Here is a 24,486-nt window from a genome sequence, read left to right as displayed (position 1 = left end):
TAATGACAAGAAAATATAAAACAGTGTAGTGTGTTGTGGTAAGCTTTATAAGATAGTGAGAAAGTTTTTGAGAAAATGAAAAATACTTTGAAAAAATGTTTTAACGTTGAATAGATAATAGATTAAAACACACTTAAAAGTCAAATTGCCCGTAATTATCATTAATTGCTAATACTCCAACATTTTCCAGAGCAGAATTTCCATAAAAATTGCAGGTTTTCTAATGTTTCTCGTATTGATCTAATCGAAATATGTGCTTGAATTTTATTATTAAACAAAAAGAGTACACCTTAGCAAAGGTAACAAATTTTTTTTTTAAAAAAAGTCATATTTTATCTTAAAATGATGATTGTTTACTTGGAACCACTGTTCTATCTTGTGGTTAAATTTTAAACTAGAACCTCATTATCTTTTAAAAATAACTTGTTGGAAGAGAAAAATATGAGAGCTGTTTTTTGCTCTTGTTACTTTTCATTTCTTTTTTTTTTTTAATCAAATCAATTTTATTCTTTATTATTCTTGGAATTGCTTAAAATTATCATAAATATGTAACAAACAGTACAATAGATATATTTAAGAGACGATTACAACAAAAATTTTCCCCTACCACAACCTTTATTACTCAACCAATGAGTCTTTATCTTGACTATGAAATCTTAATAATTAAAGCAAAAGTTTCATAAAAATTTCTTCACAACAGATATTTCTTCATTATTACAAAAGCAATTTTCAGGGACGAAAGTCACAGGTTTTTATAAAGATGACATTGACTACCATAAACTGTTTTCTATCAGGGTGCATAGCCAAATCTTTCAATAAAAAAATAAACACCTCTTAAGTTCTTTTTAAGCACTCAAAAAATATTTTTTAGTACTATATATATCAACCAAATGCTAAATAATTTGAAAAGACTTGAAAGAAGAAACGATATGATAAAATAACTAGTTTCTGACAAAGAACTCTTTTCTTTATTACATTAGCCACCATAAAAAGATCGAGAGACTTTTCGGTTCGATTTCAGTGGGAGGAAAATGAAGCCTGAAATTGAGAATATCTTGCAAAATGCAGCAGAGTTGCACATGAGAGTGCTAAAATTCCACCTACCTCAGCTCAGTAGACATACATACTGCCTCTCGAGTATTTCATCAAATATGTAACATTATGGTGTTATCAGACCTTACAGACCGACGGTACAACAAAATAAAATGTGTTTGAATGAATTGTGAAAACATTTAATAGAACAAAGTGAAAAGCCTGCTTTCACGTAGCAAAAATCAACATGGTAAATAAGGGAAAATAAAACACCCAAAGAAAAAAGCACCTTTCAGGAGCTTTCAAAAGACGATAATCAAAGTAAGCACATTACAAAAACGCCACATGTCTATTACAAAATGACAATATAATGATGAGTAAAAGAATACTTACTCTCCCTCCATATTGTAGTTTAGGAGGTGGCAATATTCTTCCTCTCACTTCCATCATAGTATTACTTATAGACAATCCAAACTCATGCACATATGGATCATTATTGAAATCGGCTCTTCTCACCTGCAAACATCAATCATCTTATCATTCTGCAGCCCCCAAATATTAAAACCTCAGATGGTTAAAATATTATTCGAAAAGCACTATTTTGAGAATTAAGCAAAAATAAAACCTTGGGTGTAGCTTAATCGAACGCTATACTGCTGACGAAAAAATTCCATCGCACATTCACTTCATTACTAATTTACAAGAAAGAAAAAGTAAGCTCAGACAAACCTAGAGTAAGTCACAAAGCTTCAATTGAGGAAAAAATACTTCAAAATATTTAAGTGAAAAAAAAAAACTATTAGTATATTTTAAAATTTTATTTTCAGTATTTGAAAATTCATGAGTTACTCTAGCAGGGTTGCCATTCAAATCTGGAAGAAAAAAAATTCCCTGTGTTTTCCTTGTACATATTATACACACTATATTAAGAGGAAACAACATTACTGTGCTCTTGTGAGAGCTATATTGGGTTAACTATATTTGTTTTAATTGCTGGAAAAAACAGCTTTACATACTTAAATAATGCTATAGTAAATGAAATAGCTTAATATAGCTGAAATATCGTGGTTAAATATCCCATAGATTACGCTTTGAGTGATCATTTTTTTAAAAGACAAAAGTAAGAAACAAAATTCCCAGTTTGTAAAGAAAAAATCAAAATTTCTTGAATTTTCCCTGTTATTTTAGATGATTTTTAAATTCCCTGTATTTTCCAGGTTTTCTATTTTTCCAGGCTTTTGTATTTTACAGGTTAAACTTTAAATTTGTAATGAAGGAGAAAAAGAATTTGTGACAAAAACTTTCTTCCTCAGTATAGCATCCTCTTAAGTAGTGACACACTGCTGTCTTCCTATGTTTGCAATAAAGAAATACAGAGTTGTTGTTTTTTTTTAATAATAGTATATTTCTATAGTATCTTTAATAATAGTTATAATCTATCAGTTATAATATTAGACGATTTTGAATATGCTTGTTAATTTTAAAAATTGGATAAAGAATAACAATTAAACTGTGGGTCAGAAAAAGAAAAAAATTAATATAAATTTTACTTAATTACAAAAGTACTTAAATTGCATTCAATTTTATTCTTTAAAAATTTAAATAAAATAAAAAATTGCCAATAAAATGTCTATTTCAATTACCGAGAAATAATGTTAACACATCTCTATAAAGGAAAATACTCTCCATAATAGTTAGTTAACTGTAATAATATTGCGACACAGTATTCTTTTGTAATATAAAAACAAAGCATAACAATTTAATTTTAACAATAGTAATTGAGATATTTCATAAAAACTAAAAAAGGCAAAATTCCATAACAGCAAACAAAATAAACAATTTGAAATATAACTAGACATTGAGGGGGGAAAAAACAATATCTTTAAAAATGAAATACATAGTATTAGGAAAATAAAAGAGAAATTGTCTATTAGACAAGCAAACCAGATTTAATCAAAATTAACTCCTTAAATTACTTATAAAAAAGGCATAAGTAAAGTAATTTTAAAAGAAAATGAAATAAAAAAATATGATAAGAAAATAAATAGTAAAAAAGGAATATCACATAAATGATAAACTACTAAATTAAGAATATTTTAAATTTTACAAAGCATCTTCTATCAAACTTGCAACTTATTAAATGTCTTCAAAATGAAGTAGCCTTTCATTGGTTAAATTTACAAATTTCATGTTCCATTGACAGAAGCTTGATCATTTGTGGTTAAATGGTGGGAAAAAATTGGGAACTGAGTGGAATTGAAGAAATAAAAATGTACACAAACCTGTGTGGATGATGAACTGAGTCCTGTGTTGCTCACCAGGTTATTTATTTCTCGTTCTCTATCCGGAGCTGAACGAGCAGTGGCCTGTTAATTAGAACAATAAATTATTAGTCACACACATTGAATCTATACACATAATACATGGCTGCCAACTTGTCAAAAACAAAAATAGGAACACACCCCTATCAGAATAAATTATGACACAAAGTGAAAAACAAAATATCAACATAATTTTTTGAGCAACAGTTTTAATTAAATGACTCACTAATGAAGAATATCACTCTCTTATAGTAACTTCTTCAAGAAAAAACTTACTTCTTACGATATTGGACTTTAAAATTGTGTGAATTGTAGAATCGCAATATTGGATATTAAAAATGCTTTAATGCAAATCGTGATATTGGATTTTTTAAATTGCATGAATTGGAATCGCCAAATACGATTTTTAAAATGAGCAAAAACAAATCGCATTGAGCTACTTTTAAAACAGTTTAATTCTAAAATCGATGATTGATAATAAAAACGCGTGAATAAGAGTGCAGTTTCTAATATTGGAAATGGGTACATTTTATGTGTAATGCGTGAAAATTGGCAGGTATGCCTTTCCTTGTTTAATAAGATTTTTGAGAAATCCCCTGATATTTCCCCCTAACTTCTAGAATCAATAAATTTCTTGATAACCCTTGATTTTCTTGATCATTGGACGCAACTTTTTTCAGAATTTTAAACTTGACGTTTGAATCAGTTTGTTGGAATAATTCAAATTTTTTATGAGATGAACTGAAGATTATTAATAAAAAATAAATAATTACTTTTATCATGGTTGAAGTTTGCATATCTGTCAGTTTTTTTATGCATCTTTGTCCAGCGACAATATTGCAAACCTGAAATACAATAAAAATAGTAAATAAAAACAATTCACTTGATGTGTGTGTGGGGGGGGGAGGCAAACACTAGAAATCAATAAATACCTCAAGAGGAAGATATGTATGTTTATGTTCTTGTCCTACTTGCAAACAAGGAAAATGAGGATACCTGCAATAAAAATAACATTCGGCAATTGAAAAAAAAATAAGGTTTTCATCAGAAAAATTTTTTATTCAAAAGTTTGTGTGTTGTATCAATTGTGATAAACAACAGTGTTGTATCTAAATATGAATTTGCATTTCATATTTAGATACAACAGAAGTGTTGGCTGAAAATTAAGAGTTATTTTTGAGGGAAATAATATTACTTGTTAATAAACTAATTAGGCTTTCACATCAATTTCTCATTAGATATTTATCTTTTTAATTTTAATACGAATTAAAATTTAGTCACCATGCTCGGCAAGAAAAAGAAATACAATTTTCAAGCATTTATCATTAGATAGCTAAATAGTTTTAAATACAAATATTTCATTTATTAGTTACAACAGGCAAGAAAAAATCTCTAAATTGCGTGAAAGTTTTTTTTTTTTTTTTTTTTTTAAATCTATTTTAAGTTCTAAAATTTTTATGATTATTAAAATGTTAATTGGGTAAAAATCAATTTTAACAGACAGCTCAAAGATATCATCTCAGATTTTTGAAAACAACTACTAACCTCTATCACACAAAATTAGATTTTATATATTAGAAATAGTAAATGAAGTACCAATTTGCGCTTATAAATGCTCTCGTAAAAAACTAATAAATTTTTTGCCATTTAATTTTGTTTCTTTTTGTTACTAATCTAGTACTAGATGAGATACTTCATTAACTGTGAACAAATTGCAGACAGAAAAGGTGCCTATACCAATGCAAAAATGTGTGACTTAGAAAAAATCATAATTCCTACTGCCAGTAGTTTTCATTGAACTGAGATATGCAACATCAAAATAATAATAATAATTGAATTTTAAAAAATAACACTTCTGCATGTAGCAATGACATTCAGTACAAATTTTCATAATCATTTTAAATTGTGTTTGCATAATGAGAATAATAATCACACACAACAAACACTTGCTTTTAAAATTGAGAGATGAGTTAGAAAATGATATTCTCTTACCTTAGTTTCATTTTGTATTTATCCTGAAAATATTTGGCTACAGTACATTCAACAGTTTGGCCATTCTCTAGTTGTAGTGGAAATCTGGAAAAGACAAATAGGTTAAATTCTCATTCTTCCACTCATTAAGTTAGAACAGAGGTTCCCAAATGGTTCCAATATACTTAAAACAATTTTGAAACTTTTATTAATTATATATCAGTTCAATTAATAATCTATTGTTTACTTAATATTTCAATTGCCTCGACAAAATTATTTAAAGTAAAATTAAAATGCACAGCCGCCGAAAAAATTCAGTAGATGTTACGTAATACAAATTTCATGATAAATGTTGCATAGGTACTAAATATTTTACACATAGGAAATTTTATGGATTTATATAGTCATCAATATAGAAAAACTACAATATTTTCCAGTTATTATTGGCATTAAATATACTTAATATGTTGTGTATCATGTTTACTCATAATTCCCAATATTAATAGGCATTTAATTTTTCAAAGATAGTTAGAAGATTTTAATTAATTTAAAAAGAGAGTTCTGAATAAAAATAAACTGAACATTTTAGAACAAAAAAGTTTTCAATTAATTTCCATAAATGCTTCATTATGTATTAGTAATACTTATTAAAATGTTCAAGCAAGCATCTGTACAAAAATTCCATTCCAAGGGGGATTGTTTTTAGGAAACTTACTCAACTTTGGGGAATTTTCTAAAATTTTCAAAAACCAGGAGAATTTTAATTAAACTAGTGGAAACTGACAAAATCCAGTAGGGTTGGCAGCTATGAAAATGCCAACAAACGGAAATTGTTTTCCAGAAAATATAATTTTTCTAATATTAGGGGTCTGTCCAGACCGAATTGACTACCGTTTAGCGGTACCTTCACAAATTAAACTTTAGGAAAAACAGTAGTTACACAAATTTAATTTTAGGAAGAACGGTATTTTCACAAAATTTTATTTTTGTATTCCTTAAGAAATGATAAATCCATATGCTTGCCATATTTTTGTGTTGGAGTTTTAAATATAATTTTAATTTTCTCAAATTATGTCTAAATTTTCACAAAATAGGTACCTCTCAGAAAAACCTAGACAGACCCCTGAATATTGAACAAATTAATGAAAGGACATGCATTTATTAAAAAAACTGCATTTCAAATCTAAATAAAATAACTAAATACATTAATTAAGAACCATGAATCTTTGTGAAAGAATGTTAATAGCAGTTTTTTTTTTTTTTTTAAATGATTTTGCAGCTAAGAGGCTTAAAATGTGATGAAATGATACACTTCAGAGTTTTATTATATTGTATTTATGGATGATTCTTGAATTGAGATTAAAAGTATCAAAACATTGTCACATTTAGGAATGTTGACCTCATATGAAATTTGAAAACAAAATTTATTAGATTAATTATGTCCTTTCTCAAAAATAATTTTTTTAAAAAACTGACCTGCCACATTAGAAATAAGTACAATGATTTTAATATAATCATGAATAATTTTTATTCAAGCATTGCTTTTTCTTTTCGATAAAAAGAAAGAAAAATGATTTACAGACAATTTACTTACGATTGCAGCTGAGCAGGTCGGCGTGTAACATTGCATACTCGATACTTTCTACGCATAGTACCGCAATGAGTAATCTCAATTTTGAGTCCTTTGATTTCTTTGGTGAATTTCACACGTTGGGAATCCGTCAGAGGTTTTTTTTGCTCTTGAATATCCCTTATATCTAAAACTTCACATAAAAAATCTGTGACAGGTTGTGCCTTGTAGAAAGCAGTTGCCGAGACTGAAAAAAAAAGAGGGAAATCATCAGAGAACTTTTTAAGGTCTGACTAAAAGGATTCTAGAACAAAATGAATAACTTTGAAAAATCAAGGACAAATAAAATAAAGCAATCTGGAAACACAGAAAAAATATGATCCTACTTTGAAATGGTTTAATCTGAAACTCAACAATCATTTTATTATTGGAAGTTTTTTACGAACGATAAAGGTCAGTCTATTGTATTATGTTTTCTGTTTTGATTATATACATAAAAGATACAATACTTGATTATTTTGGACAATATTTTCAGATCATAATATAGTTTGTTTACGGTAAGAAGTCTGAAGCTACGGAAACAAGAGGGTAGCTTCTCTTTACTCTAAGGCTTAATACAATAGACTGAAGAAAAAGATTCTCTTATTTACGCTGACCCAATCCAAAACCTGTACTAAACAATGACCCCACACCTCTACTTGAAATAGCTATACATTGGTTACAATAGTCATTGACATGGGTCCAGATGAATGGCTAGGGAAGTTCTTACTATAGACAAACAATACTCAAGTTAAAATTTTAATTCAGGTACCTCTGTAAAGCAATATGTCACTAAAGTGACACAGGCATGAAAGAGGTTGAAAATAAAAAAAAGCTGAACTTTTACAATGCAGGAGGAGGGGGGGGGAGTGTTCCATATAATATTGTGATATCGAGGAGACATATATAAAAGCAAATTTTAATGCAACCTTCTTTTTTATTTAGTATTTAAAGTGACAGAAGCATTTAGACAGTGAAATTAAAAAAAAAAAATTTATATAATTTTAAAATTTTGATCACAACTATATTAAAGAAAATTAAGCAATTATAGGAAGTTGCAGCTTAATTATCATTTTAAATTAATTACCAGTCAATCATTTTAAATTAAAACAGTCACCAACTTTCATCTTAATATCTTCTGATAGATTGTTACTGACAATTTTAGTCACTTTAACTGCTTGACCAATGAAACTTGAATTTATTTTTTTCGTAGCATCAACTGTACGACGCACTTTGCGTTCGCCTTTTAAATTGACTACCATCCTTAAAATACATTCATGTTACTCATAGCAGCTAACTTGTTTTTAAAATCTCGTGAATAAGAATCGCGATGTTGGATTTTAAAAATAGCGTGAATAAGAATAGCGATGTTGAATTTTAAAATTGCGTGAATAAGAATCGCTATGTTGGATTTTAAAATCGCATGAATAAGAATCGCTATGTTGGATTTTAAAATCGCGTAAATATGCATCGCGATGTTGAATTTTAAGATCACGTGAATATGAATCACGATATTGGATTTTAAAAGCACAAGAATAAGAATTGCGATAAAATAAAGAGTAATCTAATATCCTATTTTTTACTATACATTCTTAGTAGTTTTTACACACATTTACCGAGCTCTCGAATTTATGTTCTAAAAGACAAAGAGAAATTTGAATAACTGAAACTAGGTTACTGAACCATGAGTTTTGTACTGCTTTTTTTTTCATTATTACAGTTTGGCAAGCTAATTTCATTGTTTTTTCATTCCTTTTTGTTTCAAGAATTGTTTAGTTTTTGCTGTTTTTTGGTTTTTATTACAAAATAGAATTTTAACAGAACCAGGGTATCTGCTACATTTTAAATTTTTAAATTCATGATTTTCCATGACTAATTCCAAGAATTTTTCATGACTTAACGAAGTTACTATCCTCTCCGACAAAAACACAACAATAAATTTTAAATAGCATTATACTGTTTGTCTACGACAGGTACTCCGCCAGACATTCGTCTGGAGCTGTGGCGGTGACTATGGCAACGAGGTATGATTATTTCGAGTAGGAATGCTTGGTCCCTCTTTAGAACTGGTTTCGACGAAAGAAATGGGGTCCTCTTTATCAAAGCAACCCTCCCTAAAGTGCCCTCTTCTTGTTTCCATAGCACCAGACTGCCGCAGACTTAGTGGCGGTCAGAGTACCTATCTTAGACAAACAGTAACATTCATCGAAATGATAGGTATAACCAAAATTGTTGTACTCTGCATCTTCATATTTATAGATTTTAAATTTAAAAAACAGAGTAAAGAAAGAGTTGAAGAAATAAAATAGCTGAAAAAAATACATAAGCAATTTTTTTTTCTGCAGAATTATATTTTAAAGATACTTTTCCTGTTCATCAGAAAGGAAAGAAATGCTTCGATTTTTCAGTTCTCATTTCAGAACATAAAAAAAATTCGCCAATGGCTCGCTTGCTTCAGCTACAATTTTAAAATGATAAAAAAAAAATTAAGATAATTTGCTTCAGATATGTTTTTTCTTTCATTTTTTGAAAGAACGCCATAATTTTTAAAGTACATGATAAAAACATTTGACTTTATATTTTAATAAAATATGACTGAATGGGGATTTTATTAGAAATTCAGATACTCGGAACATCATGAAATTGGGGGGTAAATTCCATTTTAAAAATCAGATTTTTCGGCAACCTAAATTCATGGCTTTCCATGATTTTTTTTGAAAAATAGTTAAAATCATGACAAATTTTGTTCAATACCAAAATTCATGAGTTTTCATGACTTCCCGGTGAGCAGATACCATGTTTATTCCTTTATTATCACTTTTTTCCTGTTTGATAAAACATAACAGTGTTTTAGTTATATAAGTTTAATTTATATTTTAATCACAATTATTTTCACAGTCAAAAAGGGTATTTTGACTTAAAATTAGATAAAACCGTCAATATTCAAAAATCCAGCAAATACAATGAAATTCATTTACTTACCATCAATGTTAAGCATCATTTTCCATTGACTAGGCCTCACACTTTGATGGAAACCAAACCAGACTTCTCTACCACCACCCAGTGGATGATTGTAGCCATCCGGGGAGGAAAAGAACGATCTTCCGACGGGGGTGTACCTGCGCACAAATAAGCAAACTTAATATTTAAGAGAAATAACTCACACACATTTTCTCGTAGACTTCACTAAATAATCTATGCTCTAAATTTCTAAAATCTCAAAAATAGCAAGAAGAATTTAGGATTGAATTAGAAGAATTTAGGATTTAGAATTGAAATTCCTTCATTAAATTATTATAGCTACCAACTTGGATAGGAAAAAATCAAGTAGATTTTACAAAGTTATATAAATTTAATAATATAATTAATAATTGTAGCAGCCTGAGCTAAATATTTTACGAACAGGGAATTTTACAGTTATCAAAATAGAAAAACTGCAATATTTTCCAATTATGACAGAGAAGCTTTAAATAACTTTTAATACACTTTGAACTTTAAATATCATGTATTATGTTTACTGATAATTTTGAATACTAATAGCACAGCTGGCAACATGGAAAGGAAAAAATTCAGTAAATTTTACGAAATCTAAATATGATAATTGTTATGTAATGTACTTAATATTTTACACATAGGGAATTTTACAGTCATTGAAATAGAAAAACTACACTATTTTCCAATTATAATTGACATTAAATGAACTTGAAATTTAATGTATTATGTTTACTCATAATTTTGAATAGTAATGGGAATTAAATTAATCAAAGATAGTTAAAAGACTTTTTAATTAATTTAAAAAGGAAGATAAAAATAAAATGAACATTTTAGAACAACAAAAAAAAATTTTAAAATGATTTCTACAAATGAGGCTTGCTTCATTATGTATTAGTAATACTTATTTAAATATTCAAGCAAGCAATAAACTGTGCAAAAATTCTATTTCAATAGGGATTTCTTTAGGGAATTTTCTAAACTGTATAAAAACCTGAGGAATTTCTGTTAAACAAGTAAACCGGGAGAAACTGGTCAAATACAGTAGTCTACTGAAAAATCCATTAGAGTTGGCAGCTATGTATAGGTATTTAATTCATCAAAGATAGTTAAAAGATTTTTTTTTAATTAATTTAAAAAAGTTCTGAATAAAAATAAACCGAACATTTTAAGACAAAAAAATTCTTAAACTGATCTGTATACCAGGCTACCTTTATTATATATAATACTTATTTAAAAATTCAAGCTAGCAATTATCTGTTTTCAATTTTATTTCAATATAGATTCTTTAAGAACAGGGTATCGGCTACATTTTAGATCTTCAAATTCATGACTTTCCATGACTAATTCCAGAAATTTTTCAAGATTTAACGAAGGTACTATTTTCTCCGAAAAAACAACAATTTAAAAAAGCATTATAATAACATTCATTTAAATGATAGGTAGAACCAAAACTGTTATACTCTGCGTCTTTATATTTATAGAATTTAAATTTAAAAAAACAGAGTAAAGAAAGAGTTGAAGCAATTAAATAGCTGAAAAAAATACAAAAGCAAATCTTTTTTCTTTTTTTCCTGCAGAATTATATTCTAAAGATACTTTTCTTGTGTAGGAAAGAAATACTCCCAATTTTTCTGTTCGTATTTCGGAATTAAAAAAATTGCCAATGACTGGCTTGCTTCAGTTAGAATTTGAAATTGATAACATAAAAATAAATAACAAAAATTCTGAAATCACAGAAGTTTAAAAGATAATTTGCTCTAGAAATGTTTTTTCTTTCATTTTTTGAAAGAACACCATAATCTTTAAAGAACATGATAAAAACTATTTATATTTTAATAAAATGCAACTGCAAGTGGCGATTTTGCTACAAATTCAGATATTCGAAACACCGTGAAATTGAGGGGGTGATAAATTCACTACTTTTGGACGATCTCAATCCATGACTTTCCATGATTTTTTTCTTCAAAAATAGTTCAAATCATGACATTTCATGACTAATTTTGTTCAATACTAAAATTAATGACTTCCCATGATTTTTCATGACTTTCCAGGTGCACAGATACTCTGTAAATATTAGATTTCTTTATAACAAATAAAATTTTTGACTAAACATGAAAAAAAAGGATGGATTTACGTCATGCTCGGAAGATGTCTCATGACTACATCTAGCGCTTGAATAACATCCAGGGGAATGGCTCTCGATCTTCCTTCCAATGCCTCTTCCAGTGCATATAGACTAACTTTAGCGAGCCACTTAATAGCAACTCTGAACACACGATCCTTACCCTCACCAGGAAGAGTTACCTCAAATTCCATCTAAAAAGAATAAAAACACTGACTGAGACATGAAATTGGTAAAGAAATTTAAATTAAAGGTAACAATTATTTCTAACAAACAAAAGTAAGGTTAGAAATTTACATCTCTAATAAAAGTGTTTTCTAATCTACTCAAAGTAAAACCAGTTAATAGTGGCAAATGAGACAAAGAAATTTGCCTCATTTGCCACTAGCATGGCAAACAAGGATAGGACACGGCATGCCCAATAGAGAAGAAAATCAGGGTCCTCAATCGTGGTTGCCGGGAGAAGTGTTGCACCAAGCAGACTTCTCAATTCTGCTTTTAACGTGTAAAGTCTATGGCGGGCTTGTCATACTTTGAATCGATTTTTCTTGTTTAAGAACCGGAGTGATCAATTTAAAAAAAATACTAATAATTTTTTGCAATCTTTCCTATCCAAGAAAATGTAGGTCATTTTTTTTTTAACTTTATTACTTTTCATAATATTGCCTTTGAAACTCAAGTCACTTTCTACCTTTGAGTAAGGGAGGAAGGCAACTTCCACCCCCAAGTTCATTTTCCAGGAGAAGAGGGCGTCTAATCTTCCTCCGTAGGTGGTCCTCCCTTCCTCCCAAATGCTTTTGCTCAGTTCAACTCTTTTTGGAAGTCTTCTCTCACTGCCCTATTGAAGAACTGGTATGGGGACGTTTTAAAAACCGACAGCTCACTTTTTATTTGTAAGCTTGTAATTTATTATGAAAGTTATATTTACTGTTAAATCGTTCATTCTATATACATTTTATTTATTCAGAAGTAATACTTTTCTTGTTTTTACTCATTTTGCGAGTGGAATTTATATCTTAAAAACATTATTCCCCTTCTTTTAAACTTTCTTTCTTGTTTTTTAAAGATGTTTCAGAATTAAAAAATTTAGCTTCTGAATAAAGTGAGTTTAATTAAAATCGAGATAATGACGCAAAAATCTTCCAATATACTATAAAGCATCAAAAAACTACAATTTTCCTTTTTTTAAAAAAATATGTTGTACACTTATTTGTAGGCTTAAAAAAACATTTACATTAAAAAAACGTAAAGTGTTGCAATTTTTCCATTCCATAAATAGTTTTAATTACTCTAATGGCTGGGATAGTTTGTTTTTCCACGGTAAGGAAGAAAAAAAATAGCTAGTACACAAGAACACACATCATCCAACCATGAACAAGCACTTCGCTCTGTTTTTAGGGCTTTAATGTAAATACACAGAAACATTAAAGTATTAAGAAATTTTTATTTAATTCAGTAAATGATGAAAAATATGAAAATATACGCATATATTCTGTTAAGTAATGGAATCCTTTCTTGAATATTTTTAAAATTCTTTTAAAAAAGGAAGTAAACGTTCATTAGTGGACATAATTAATATTCACGAGAGAAAAATACAAACGATATCAAAATACAATGAATCAACGCTTAGGAACGCAAGACTGAAAATATTGAAACCAGTTTGATTGCCAGAGGAAATAGAAATAATGAGAAATGTGATTATTATAAACACCACGAAGACTCCTCACGATAAATTAAAAAATAAAAATAAGTTGTAATGCTTAGTGTTACTTCAGACAATCAAACTGGTTGATTCACTAAATTTTAAAACTATTAGTTTTTTTTTTCATTGCTTTAACATTAATCTGTAATTTCTAATTAAAAAACTCTTTGAAACTTTTTTCGCAATATTCTAAAAATATATATTACGAGCAGTAATTATGCATTCTTTTATGTATTTAATAACGAGACACTTTTGAATTCATATTAAAAGTGTGTAATGTAATTTATCGCTCTTTTATTCCCTGACCCTCCTTTGCCATTCACAGAAAAGAGTTTTCTGAGAAGAAATTTCTGCACTGCAAACTTTAATTAGTCTTGTTATAGTTAATTAAAATATAAGAAAACTAACCCACATTTGCATAACATGGAGAGGAAAAACACGAAAACCTCCCAGAGTTAACCAGCATGCTATCTATATGAATATATCTCCTAGATAACAATAATTTTCTGTATTTTTGTATTTGATAAAATTTTGTAAAGTAAACTTGTCTCAATCTGTTGTTATGTTGTAAGTTGGAATGGAAATCAATAAATGCCTCTTCTTTCAAAAATTTCGGTATCGCACTTTCTTATAAATTAATTTCGATAATTTTGATAAATATTTATATTAATTACAGTGAGCAGCTTCACAAATCTATATATTAAAATGCAAAATAACATAGAATTGTTTTATTTTGTTGTTTTTACTGATTCATCGAAATGATCTATTAGAAAAATAATTTTAAACTGTCACTTTAGCTTATTAGTCGAAAATGTTATAATTTACTTTTAAGACAGAATTGATGGTATTTTTTATGAACCCTCAAAACTGAATGAAAGAGTTACATCAATTTTCTTATAATTTTACTTCCACGTTCATAAAATTATAATGCTTATCAAAGATAGCTTTTAAGGAACTTCTTAGAAATAAGTTATACCTTAGTAAGTAATTTATTTGTCCTTTTATTTACGGCATTTACAAATAAAATGCTTTTATTACCCACTTTTACCATTATTCTTTGTTATTATTATTATGGTAATTATAATAATAAGTTCAAGGTATAAAATTAAAAATGAAGTTCCTTTATTATATAAAGTAATCACAAGAATTACTTGATAAAAATTATTTGATAAAATATAAATACCGTTTAACAATCAAAAGCTGATAAAATATATTCGCTTTTTATAAGTTATATTTTCCTTTATTCCTTTAAAATAGACTTCATATAAAACTGCGCTCTCAAAATATGCAGTTTAAATTTTTTTTTTTTTTTTTGTATAATTGTTAAATGATATCTTTGGTTATAAGTTTATACAGTAACTATAATTAAATAGAAATCATGTAAGTAAAAATGATGAATATAAGTTTGTGGGTTGAGTTTTTAATGTACCCGAGCTAAATTAGAAACTAGATTAGTCTTAATATAAATTAAAATTGTATGATCATTAAATCGAATAATTTTTAATTTTCATGCTTCAATTAGTTTTTGACAAATAGCAAATATCCCCGGTGTTTATTTTTTAAGATCGAATCATAATTCCAGTTTAAAGATATTTATACAATAATAAATATAGTTAGCAAAAGTAATAATTAAAATGAAGTGAGTTTCTAGAGAAGGATAATTTAGTTCATTCAAATTATGAAATTCAAAATTTTAAGTCTAAACACATAGTAAACAACCATATTTGCTTAAACAATGGCTTAAAAGTCAACATAGTATTTAAAAGTCGTAGAATTCAATGTAACTGTCTTTAAAAAAAATTTAAAAAATTCATTTAAATTTTAAAAAAAAGGTTGTAAAGAATATTTGTATTTTAAATGTAATTGAAAGAAAGAAATTAAATAAGTCATAAAAAAATAAAATCTTGCTGAACTTAAGGTTTTACTCTAACATAAAAAGTTTTACAAATTAGCAAATAAGTTTTTAAAAAAAATAACAATCTTTATTTGATCTATAGAGAAAATTTAAATTTATTTTTTATGTAGTTACTTCACATGAATTACTTTTATATGACTACACAGGAATTGCTTTCATATGACTACATAGTAAAATTTTATAAATTTAAATACTCTGGTTATTATTAGTTCTCTAAATAATCAAATCAAAATAATAAACAATTCAAGATATAATTAGAAAAAGTGCATGTTAAATAAAATGATAAAACCATTTTGAAAATAAATAAAGCCATTTTAGAGTTTAAAAAAACTATTTCTCAAGTTTTTCTTAGAAGGAGAAAAGGCATAATGTAGAGTAAGTCTTTTTTGATATCTTTTGAAAGCTAGCTGACCCCTCACAGGTTGCAATTCCCCCTTTTCTGTGACAGTGGTTAGTCGATTAGTTTCGGATTACTTAACACCCCAGGAAATACACGCACCCCCACCAAAAATGTAGGGGAGACAGTAGAACGGGTTTTGGAGGTGCTATATATTTCATCCCTATTCGGGAGAACTCTTACTGAAGGTTAGAAAGGAAAGGCCTTCTTTGGCCAAGGCCACTAGTAACCGATATGGTAACAACTCAAAACATCGTCAAATTCGCATTGTTCCTTTACAAACCCAAAAGTTGTATGCTTGCTAGGTACGATCTTTTTTCAATTCCTACTACTGTATTCGTTCACACTCTCCCAATATCTAGTTCAAATTTTCAATCGCTATTAAAATACTTTTTATTTGTCCATTCAAGTTCAAATACAATTTTTTAAACTTACTTTTTCAAATATTAATACATAAATTAAATGTAATTAATTTCAGTTTTATTATATTTTATTTTAATTAAATTATTTAATAAAAAGTAAGTAAAATAAAAAAATTTTCTTTGTTGACCTAAGCAGGAATTACCTTTAAAAAAAAATTTCTTTATATTTTATGTTTTCTGTTAATATTGAATAATTAGCATCCCATCTAAATAACAATTTGGTGCATCATCTAAAATAGAAATTCTACTGTTTGAAAAGCTAGTACTTCCTCTTTGGAATAATTAACATTACAATTAATATATATATCTACATCTACCATAGCCGGTCAAATGACCGGACTCAATGTTTCTTGATTGAATGTATGAAATATGAGTGTTAGGAAGGAAAAACTTAAAAAAATTTATTATAACTAAGGCCCGGATTTTGATGACATTTGCATTTTTTTTGCATTTTTGAACATTTTTTGTCCTTTAGAGCATTTTTTTAGTTTTATTGGGCATTTTGTTTAAATTTTGGGGCGCATTTTGCATTTTAATGCATAAGTTTTTTGTTAATTTTTTCCAATTTTTTACTATTTTAATCAATTTTCGTTATTACACTGTAATAATCTAAGGAACCTGTAATAATCTAAGGAATATTAACAGGTGAAGCAAAATCTTTTCAAATTGAAGAAAAATTGTAAGTAAGTGAGACCGTCTTTTTCAAGTACGCACCTATAACATCAGTAGACGTAGAAAGAAGCTTCTGCAGGAATGAAAATTTACTTTCAGACAAGAGACGCTCGTTTACATTTCAAATTATCAAAAAACATTTAATAATCCAATGTAATTCTGATATTTAGTAATATTATGAGATGGAGGTTGTTATATCCATTAAAGTTTCTATGCAAAATAAAAATATTTTGGTGTCAATATATTTTCCTTTTTTTGTTATTTTAGGATATAAAACATATTTTTCAAACTTTAATGAACATAGAACAAGTATTGCATTGCTTTATATTTTTTAAATGACTCATAATAATTTTAAACACCAAAATATTTTTTAATTCAATATTTTTGCTTTATTTAAGGCATTTTTTGCTCAATTTTTGCATTTTTAAGGGCATTTTTTGCACTTTTTAAGGGCATTAGTTGAGATTTTTTAGGTCATCAAAATCCGGGCTCTAATTATAACTAAACAAAATTGTAGATTGCCAATTTTTATTTATTAGAAACACGAAAAATAAGAATTTTTAATTCATTGCTCAACGCATTCTGTACATATACAAGGTATTTCCATTATACATTTTCCGCAAATATATTTCTTCTAATTATCATTATTTCTATAATTCTCATAATTATTCTTATAATTATAAAAATAAATAAGAATTATAATTCGTATAATTATTCTTATAATTAATGTTATTTCCTCTAAGAACTTGTGCTGTCTCGATTGTTTCGACATTTTTCTGGGTAAAAACTAACAGTTAGTTCGAAATGAAGTAAAGCTATCAAAATAAAATATAAGCTACTGACCAAACCAATTAGTTTTTGTTACTTTTTCTTATATAAAAATGTGAATCTAAAGTATTAGGTACTCTCTAGAAATTTGAATTCACAGTTATTCTCATTGAACTCACTACACAACAGTTTTTGCAGAAATGTGCAACTCATTGAACGCAATACGTTGAAGACGTATTACATTGTGATTTCTGATCCGATAACCTTATAAAACAATAAATTGTTCTCCCGGTCAAATGACCGGTTGTGGTAGAAATGGGTACATGACACATATTATTCGAGACAAACAAAATACAAAAAAATAACAACAGAACATTAACTGCGTATAATTGTTAGAAAAAGTCATGACGTAAAATATACAAAAGTGATAAAATGATCTGCGAATTTTCGATGCAAAAGTTTTTAAACGGTCATTTGACCGGTTATGGTATGTTTAGCGTTTAGAAAAAATTAAGAAGCGGAACATCAATAGTAATTACCTTATCACTCCCAATTGGAATGTCATCTCTGGTATACATGTTCTTCCGTCCGTCAAATACAGGCTTTATATTGGCAAATATTTTTGAATATGACTGAACCATGGTCTCAATGATTTCCCTGGAATTAAAAAACGGTTATCAAGGGTCTGTCTATGTTTGTTTGAGAGATACCTATTTTTGCGAAAATTTAGACAACATTTTTGAAAATTAAAAATCATATTAAAAAATCAACACAAAAATAGGATAAAGTAAAAAGATATTTTCAAAAATTGTCACTACGAATAAAAATCATTTATGACTGGTAAATTTTTTCCCCATATATTAAAAAATAATTTTGCAAAATAAAATTTTCAAATTTGGAGCTTAAAGTTGTATCCAAATTTAAAAATCCAATCTCCATATTTAAATTTCAACTTACAATTAACAATACTAGAACTAAAAGCTATCTTCATTATGAGAATATTTTCGACTTGGTCACACAGAAAAAATTTTCATAGAGAAAGAAATTTTTACTAAAAAAATAAAAATCTGTTTGAATAAAATTACAATACTGTCCGAATGTTTAGAATGATGTTCGAATTTTGACTTCCTGTACTGTTTATAGAGAGAGAACCTTCATTTTAAAAGAATCTGGGATTTATTGTTTCTTTTTTATGGGGATACAAAAAATTTTTTAAAAAAGTGGAGAACCTTAGAACTTGCTTTTGAAACTACAGTTTTTTCTAAAGTTTAATTTCTGAATGTACAGCTAAACAGTAGTAAATTTGACCTGGACAGAGACCCCTGGTTATTAAACAATGATAATTCATAATCAATGATGCAGAAAATTAAAACATTAAGTAACATCAACATCATCCTCGTTGTATAAAGTTATGCAAAGAAAAGGACACAATAAATAACCATGTAATAAAGTGACATACAAACAATAAAATTTGATCCTGAAATGAAGAACCTTAATCAGTGTCAGTACGAACACTAATGCAGAAAATTAAATGATGCAGAAAATTAAAACATTAAGTAACATCAACATCATCCTCGTTGTATAAAGTTATGCAAAGAAAAGGACACAATAAATAACCATGTAATAAAGTGACATACAAACAATAAAATTTGATCCTGAAATGAAGAACCTTAATCAGTGTCAGTACGAACACTAATGCAGAAAATTAAATGATGCAGAAAATTAAAACATTAAGTAACATCAACATCATCCTCGTTGTATAAAGTTATGCAAAGAAAAGGACACAATAAATAACCATGTAATAAAGTGACATACAAACAATAAAATTTGATCCTGAAATGAAGAACCTTAATCAGTGTCAGTACAAACACTAATAAATAATCGTTATTATCAATCCAAAATAAGAGTATTTCTCCCCAATTTCTCCAAATGTAATTAGATACATAATTTTTTTATATATATATATATATATACATATATATATATATAATAAATAAATAAATACAAGAAAACACTAAGAAAGTTAAGAAAAACAATAAGTAACATTTTATTAACAAGTTTTATGTAAGTTGTTATGATTTTGCTACTCGCTTTATAGTCCCTCCTTTTTAATGTTTTTTCTTTTTATTTTATTTTATTATCTGTTTTTACTTGTTATATTTACTTTTTATGATCTATTTTTATGTTGTTATTTTATAAAAAAATTTTTTTGAGTGCTCCTCACACTATTGTTTTAATATATTTTGCTTTGGCTTTATTGATACAATATCAGAAAGCACTCTGTTTAGCGGATATAATTGTGTGGGCTGAAGAAAAGATTATATCTTTTTTTTTCCGGCTTTTTTTCCGGTTTTTTAATTAACATTTCACTTTTTTTTTTTTTTTTTTTTTTTAATAAAATGTTGTTTGTAGTTTTTTTACTTATTATTTCCCACCCCTTTTTTTCATATGTCTTTAATTTTTCTTTGTTTTTTTCTTCATTTTGAATTTATATATATATATATATATATATATATATATATATATATATATATATATATATAAAATTTTTAGCTTGAAGCAAAAGTATGATTATAAATATGAAAACACTTCAGAAATTTTAATATTTAGTTAAATGTCAAATTATTTATAAAAATGAAAGAAAGAAAGCAAAATACGACATTAATAGATAAACTTATGACCCTGGCATTCAAAAAATTTGACAAAATAAAACCAGAGTGCATAGCCAAATCTTTCAACAAAAAATAAGTGCCTTTTAAGTACTTTTCAAACACTCAAAAAATTTTTGTAAACACTATATACATTAACAAAAAGCAAAATAATTTTCAAAGATCTACATAATCATGATAAAATTACTAGTTTCTGACAAAAAAAACTTTTCTCTTGATTATATTAGCCACAATAAGAAGATCGAGAGATTTTTGCGTTTGATTTCAGAGGGAGGGAAATGAAGCCTGGAATGGAGAATATCTAGCAAAATACAGGAGAGTTGCATGTGAGAGTGCAAGAATCTCACCGAAACCAGCTCAATATAGGCACAAGCGGATCAGCAAGTAAAATTAGTTTAGTAAAACGCTTCACGCTATAAGACACCATGTGACCGACGGCACTCCGAAATGCATTGTGGAATCGTAGAATGGAGCTATGTGAAAACCACACTTATGCATAACGCTTGGCGAAAATCAATATCGTAAAGAAAAAATCTCATTTTGGAAAAGAGAAAATTAACCTCTTAACGCACAGATTTTTTTTAAAAAAAAATAACTGACAATAAAATCTTTTTTTATATATAAAAAATTGATTCCGCTCCTGGTTCAACTTTTCTTTTGGTGAACAATTTTGATATATTGCGCTTTTGTTCCATGGAGAAAGGCTATATTTCATTCTTGAATATATAAGTGTTAATAGTTTTCAATCTTATGTAAATGATAAATATCAATAAAAAGATTTTTCTAAATTTTCTAAAATGTACAAAAACCTTGAGGAATTTTAATGAAAATAGAGTTGGCAACTATTGGAAGAGAAGAACCTACCTGTTCACTTTTCGTGGACATTTGTCAGGTGTAATGGTAACGTCGTAATGATGAAGAAACCCTCTAGGCATACGGATTTCAAAATGGTTTGCTCTCAGCATAATCGGTCTCCCTTCTGTTCCAAGGTTAGGTCGTCTGGGACATAAGAAGACTGGCAGTTCGGGTGGAGGTATGCCACCGGGTGGTAACTGCATGCCTGAACCGCTGGGAGTTTGCATTGTAGGTGTTGTTGTCTGTGGAGGTTGTTGGGGAGCTCTTACTGGAGGAGCCACAGGCCCTGGGCCAGGTGCTACAACATCACACATTCAAAATTAAGTACTTCATATAAACAAATATTCATATAAACGAACATTCACATAAATCATAAATTCAGACATTCTCACTCCCCGTGGCAGAATCGCAGCAGAACGATCCTCACAGAACGTTACAGATTTCTGGCAGAAAGATTTTCTTTTTGAAAAGTAAAAAATCACTTTTTTTTCTACAGAAATTTAAATGTAGTATTTAAATCACGCATTTAGATAGAGATTATCTAAATGCGTGATTCATCTTTGGGTGCTCTCAATTTACACCTATAGTATCGTAAATCGATGTATAATGTTTCCATTTTATTTTAGGTAGTTATTGATATTGATTTTCACGTGGATTTTAAATAACTCGATATACTTCAAACAATATGGAAATATTCTAATCGCGCATTTAAAAATTTACTTTTTAAGGCGGTGGTTCTATCGAATTTTTGGCAGTTATTGCTATTGACTTCTCCATAATTTTTAAATCCAATATTTTTCATTCGATATTATTTAGTACAACAACCTACTCTCGAAACGAAACACACATTCGAGAAGTCCGATTCGCATTATTTACTTGTCGATCTTTTTGTCGGCAATTACTACAATGGATTTCGTGATTATTAATTTTTTTTAATGGTGATGATCATTAACAAAATACGAAAAAGGAAATAATTGGTGCATTTGCTCGTCCCACCCCAGCAAAATCCAAGAATATCATCCATAATATTAGATTAAAAAATGACTACATGTTCAATTAAAAATAATTCTAGTTTTTTATTAAAAATAATTCTAGTTTTTTTTTCGTTTTTGCAAACACAGAACTTTATTTTAAATCAATAACTTATATGCTTGTTATTATTAAAAGTATCTTACAGAAAGATATTAGTGCTAGAGTGTTTTGACGCAGAAAGCTCGAAATAACTCTGCTACGACACGTACCCCTGAAGCAGAATTTTTTCGAGCTATCTACGACAAAACTCTCTGGCACTAATATCTTTCTGCAAGATGCTATTAATAATAACAAACATATATGTTACTAATTTAAAATAACAAAAGAGCTGTATTTACAAAAGAAAAATCTACATTTTTTTTAAATTGAACATGTAACACTGTTTTATTTTAATATTATGAGTGATAATCTCGCATTTGGTTGGGGGGAGGGAGCTCAAATTATCTTTATTTTTACCTTTTCTAAATATTCATCACAATAAAAAGTAATTAAAAATCATGAAATCGGTAGTAGTACTTCGCAAATCCGGGTTTCGTTTCGAGATCCCCCATCTACCAACTACAATTGCCCGGGGGGTGGCTATGAGCTATAACTTTGCTATTGATCCCCTTTAATTTCTTGCAAGCCATATGACTGGTCATTATTCTGCCAAAGATCAAGATATACTAAAATCACCGTTTTACAACATAGGGAAATTTTAATTTCAAAAACAATATTTTTAATTATTAGGTAATTCAAATTATTCTAACTCAAATTATTAAATTCAATCACCGTTTTACAACATAGGGAAATTTTAATTTCAAAAACAAAATCTCTAATTATTAAATCAAATTATTCTAACTCAAATTATTAAATTCAAATTATAAAAATCTACTTCAGTGTTAATATATACAATTCATTGCCACAATTCCAGATGTCTTCCATTAAACTATTACGTTATCTCTCATCAAGTACAGTGATTTAAGAGGAGAGTTACCATGATTTCAAAGTTTGTTCTATTAAAAACAATTATCAAAATACGAGGTTGTATAACTGTAAAGAGTTGCTGATGATTAGAAAAAGCGTTACATTACTTAGACATAGAAATAGGTAGTCCTGCGTATCTGAAACATTTGATATAGTTAAAATGATTAATTTGACACATACAAAAGTAAACTACAAGAATTTATTGAATTGTTTAAACATACGCTTCAACAAAAACACATAGCTTAGATATCTTGCTTTGACAACAACAACAATGAAATTGCTTTAGTTGAAATATAATATCAACTTTATCCAACTACAAATAAAATCCATGAATAGAAAAGATAACAAATTCTACTTACGTTGGCCAACGGGATACATGATGAAAGCACCCCTTAACCACCTACCAAATCACACAATCCCCTTTCTTGTATTTACCAGTGATAAAATGGCGTTGTTTCATACTTTCATTACTATTATTACTGTTGCCAGATTTTAATATATAAGCATTAACAAAAGATGTAGAGTTCAATGTTACGCCACAGAACTGCCTTAGCAGCCGCGAATCTACTACATTAACCCTACAAATCGGTGGCGCAGCGGCGACAGAAGTAATAAGTAATTTACAACGATCGATTCCTTTTCTCAACAAAAAAAAAATAATAATAATAATTTTTATTTTTTTAAATCGCGCAGTATTGATTGTTAAAAAATTTGTTTGCTTTATGGTAAAGACGAAATGAGAAAGATGGCAATAGTATCCTCATGTCTTAGGAAAAGCTTTAAAAATTAATATATATTAGATAATTAGAAAAAAAGGTATATTTAAGAAATTTGGAAGCTTTTTTTCATATTGTCGTAATCAAGGGGTCAGAGAGGGCCGGACTCCCCCCCCCCCAATAATTGGGAAGTCAGGGTCCATTATTTTGAGAACCATTATTTGTTTCTATATCTCTTACTCTCTTTTTTTTTCTCTCCCTTTCTTTTCATAGAGCAACTTATTGCATTATACTATTAAAATGAAACTAATTAAAAATTAAAT

At 28.0% G+C, this 24,486-nt stretch overlaps 1 protein-coding gene across 3 annotated transcripts in view; it reads right to left on the bottom strand.

The window, feature by feature from the left end:
* AGO1 (protein argonaute-1) overlaps nt 1–24,040 on the bottom strand; it is a 42,319-nt gene extending 18,279 nt beyond the window's left edge. The window contains exons 1-11 of one of the 3 annotated variants that reach the window (XM_016074512.4): nt 23,807–24,040; nt 21,459–21,747; nt 18,465–18,582; nt 12,062–12,243; nt 9,916–10,052; nt 6,919–7,141; nt 5,346–5,429; nt 4,286–4,349; nt 4,127–4,198; nt 3,315–3,398; nt 1,426–1,548 (exon numbers count right to left, since the gene is read on the bottom strand). In XM_016074512.4, coding sequence (XP_015929998.1) covers nt 1,426–1,548; nt 3,315–3,398; nt 4,127–4,198; nt 4,286–4,349; nt 5,346–5,429; nt 6,919–7,141; nt 9,916–10,052; nt 12,062–12,243; nt 18,465–18,582; nt 21,459–21,747; nt 23,807–23,825 — 1,395 coding nt within the window. In that variant the 5' untranslated portion in view covers nt 23,826–24,040. The remainder of the gene's footprint in view (nt 1–1,425; nt 1,549–3,314; nt 3,399–4,126; nt 4,199–4,285; nt 4,350–5,345; nt 5,430–6,918; nt 7,142–9,915; nt 10,053–12,061; nt 12,244–18,464; nt 18,583–21,458; nt 21,748–23,806) is intronic. The other 2 variants (XM_087166497.1, XM_016074511.4) reach the window with 2 other exon arrangements.
* Nucleotides 24,041–24,486: the final 446 nt, after the last annotated feature.

Source organism: Parasteatoda tepidariorum, chromosome 6, assembly GCF_982258835.1.
Source record: "Parasteatoda tepidariorum strain Cologne lab strain chromosome 6, Ptep-v5.0, whole genome shotgun sequence".
Taxonomy (NCBI): Eukaryota; Metazoa; Arthropoda; class Arachnida; order Araneae; family Theridiidae; genus Parasteatoda; species Parasteatoda tepidariorum.
Note: the sequence above shows the minus strand (reverse complement) of the source record. Positions and strands in the feature narration are given on the sequence as shown.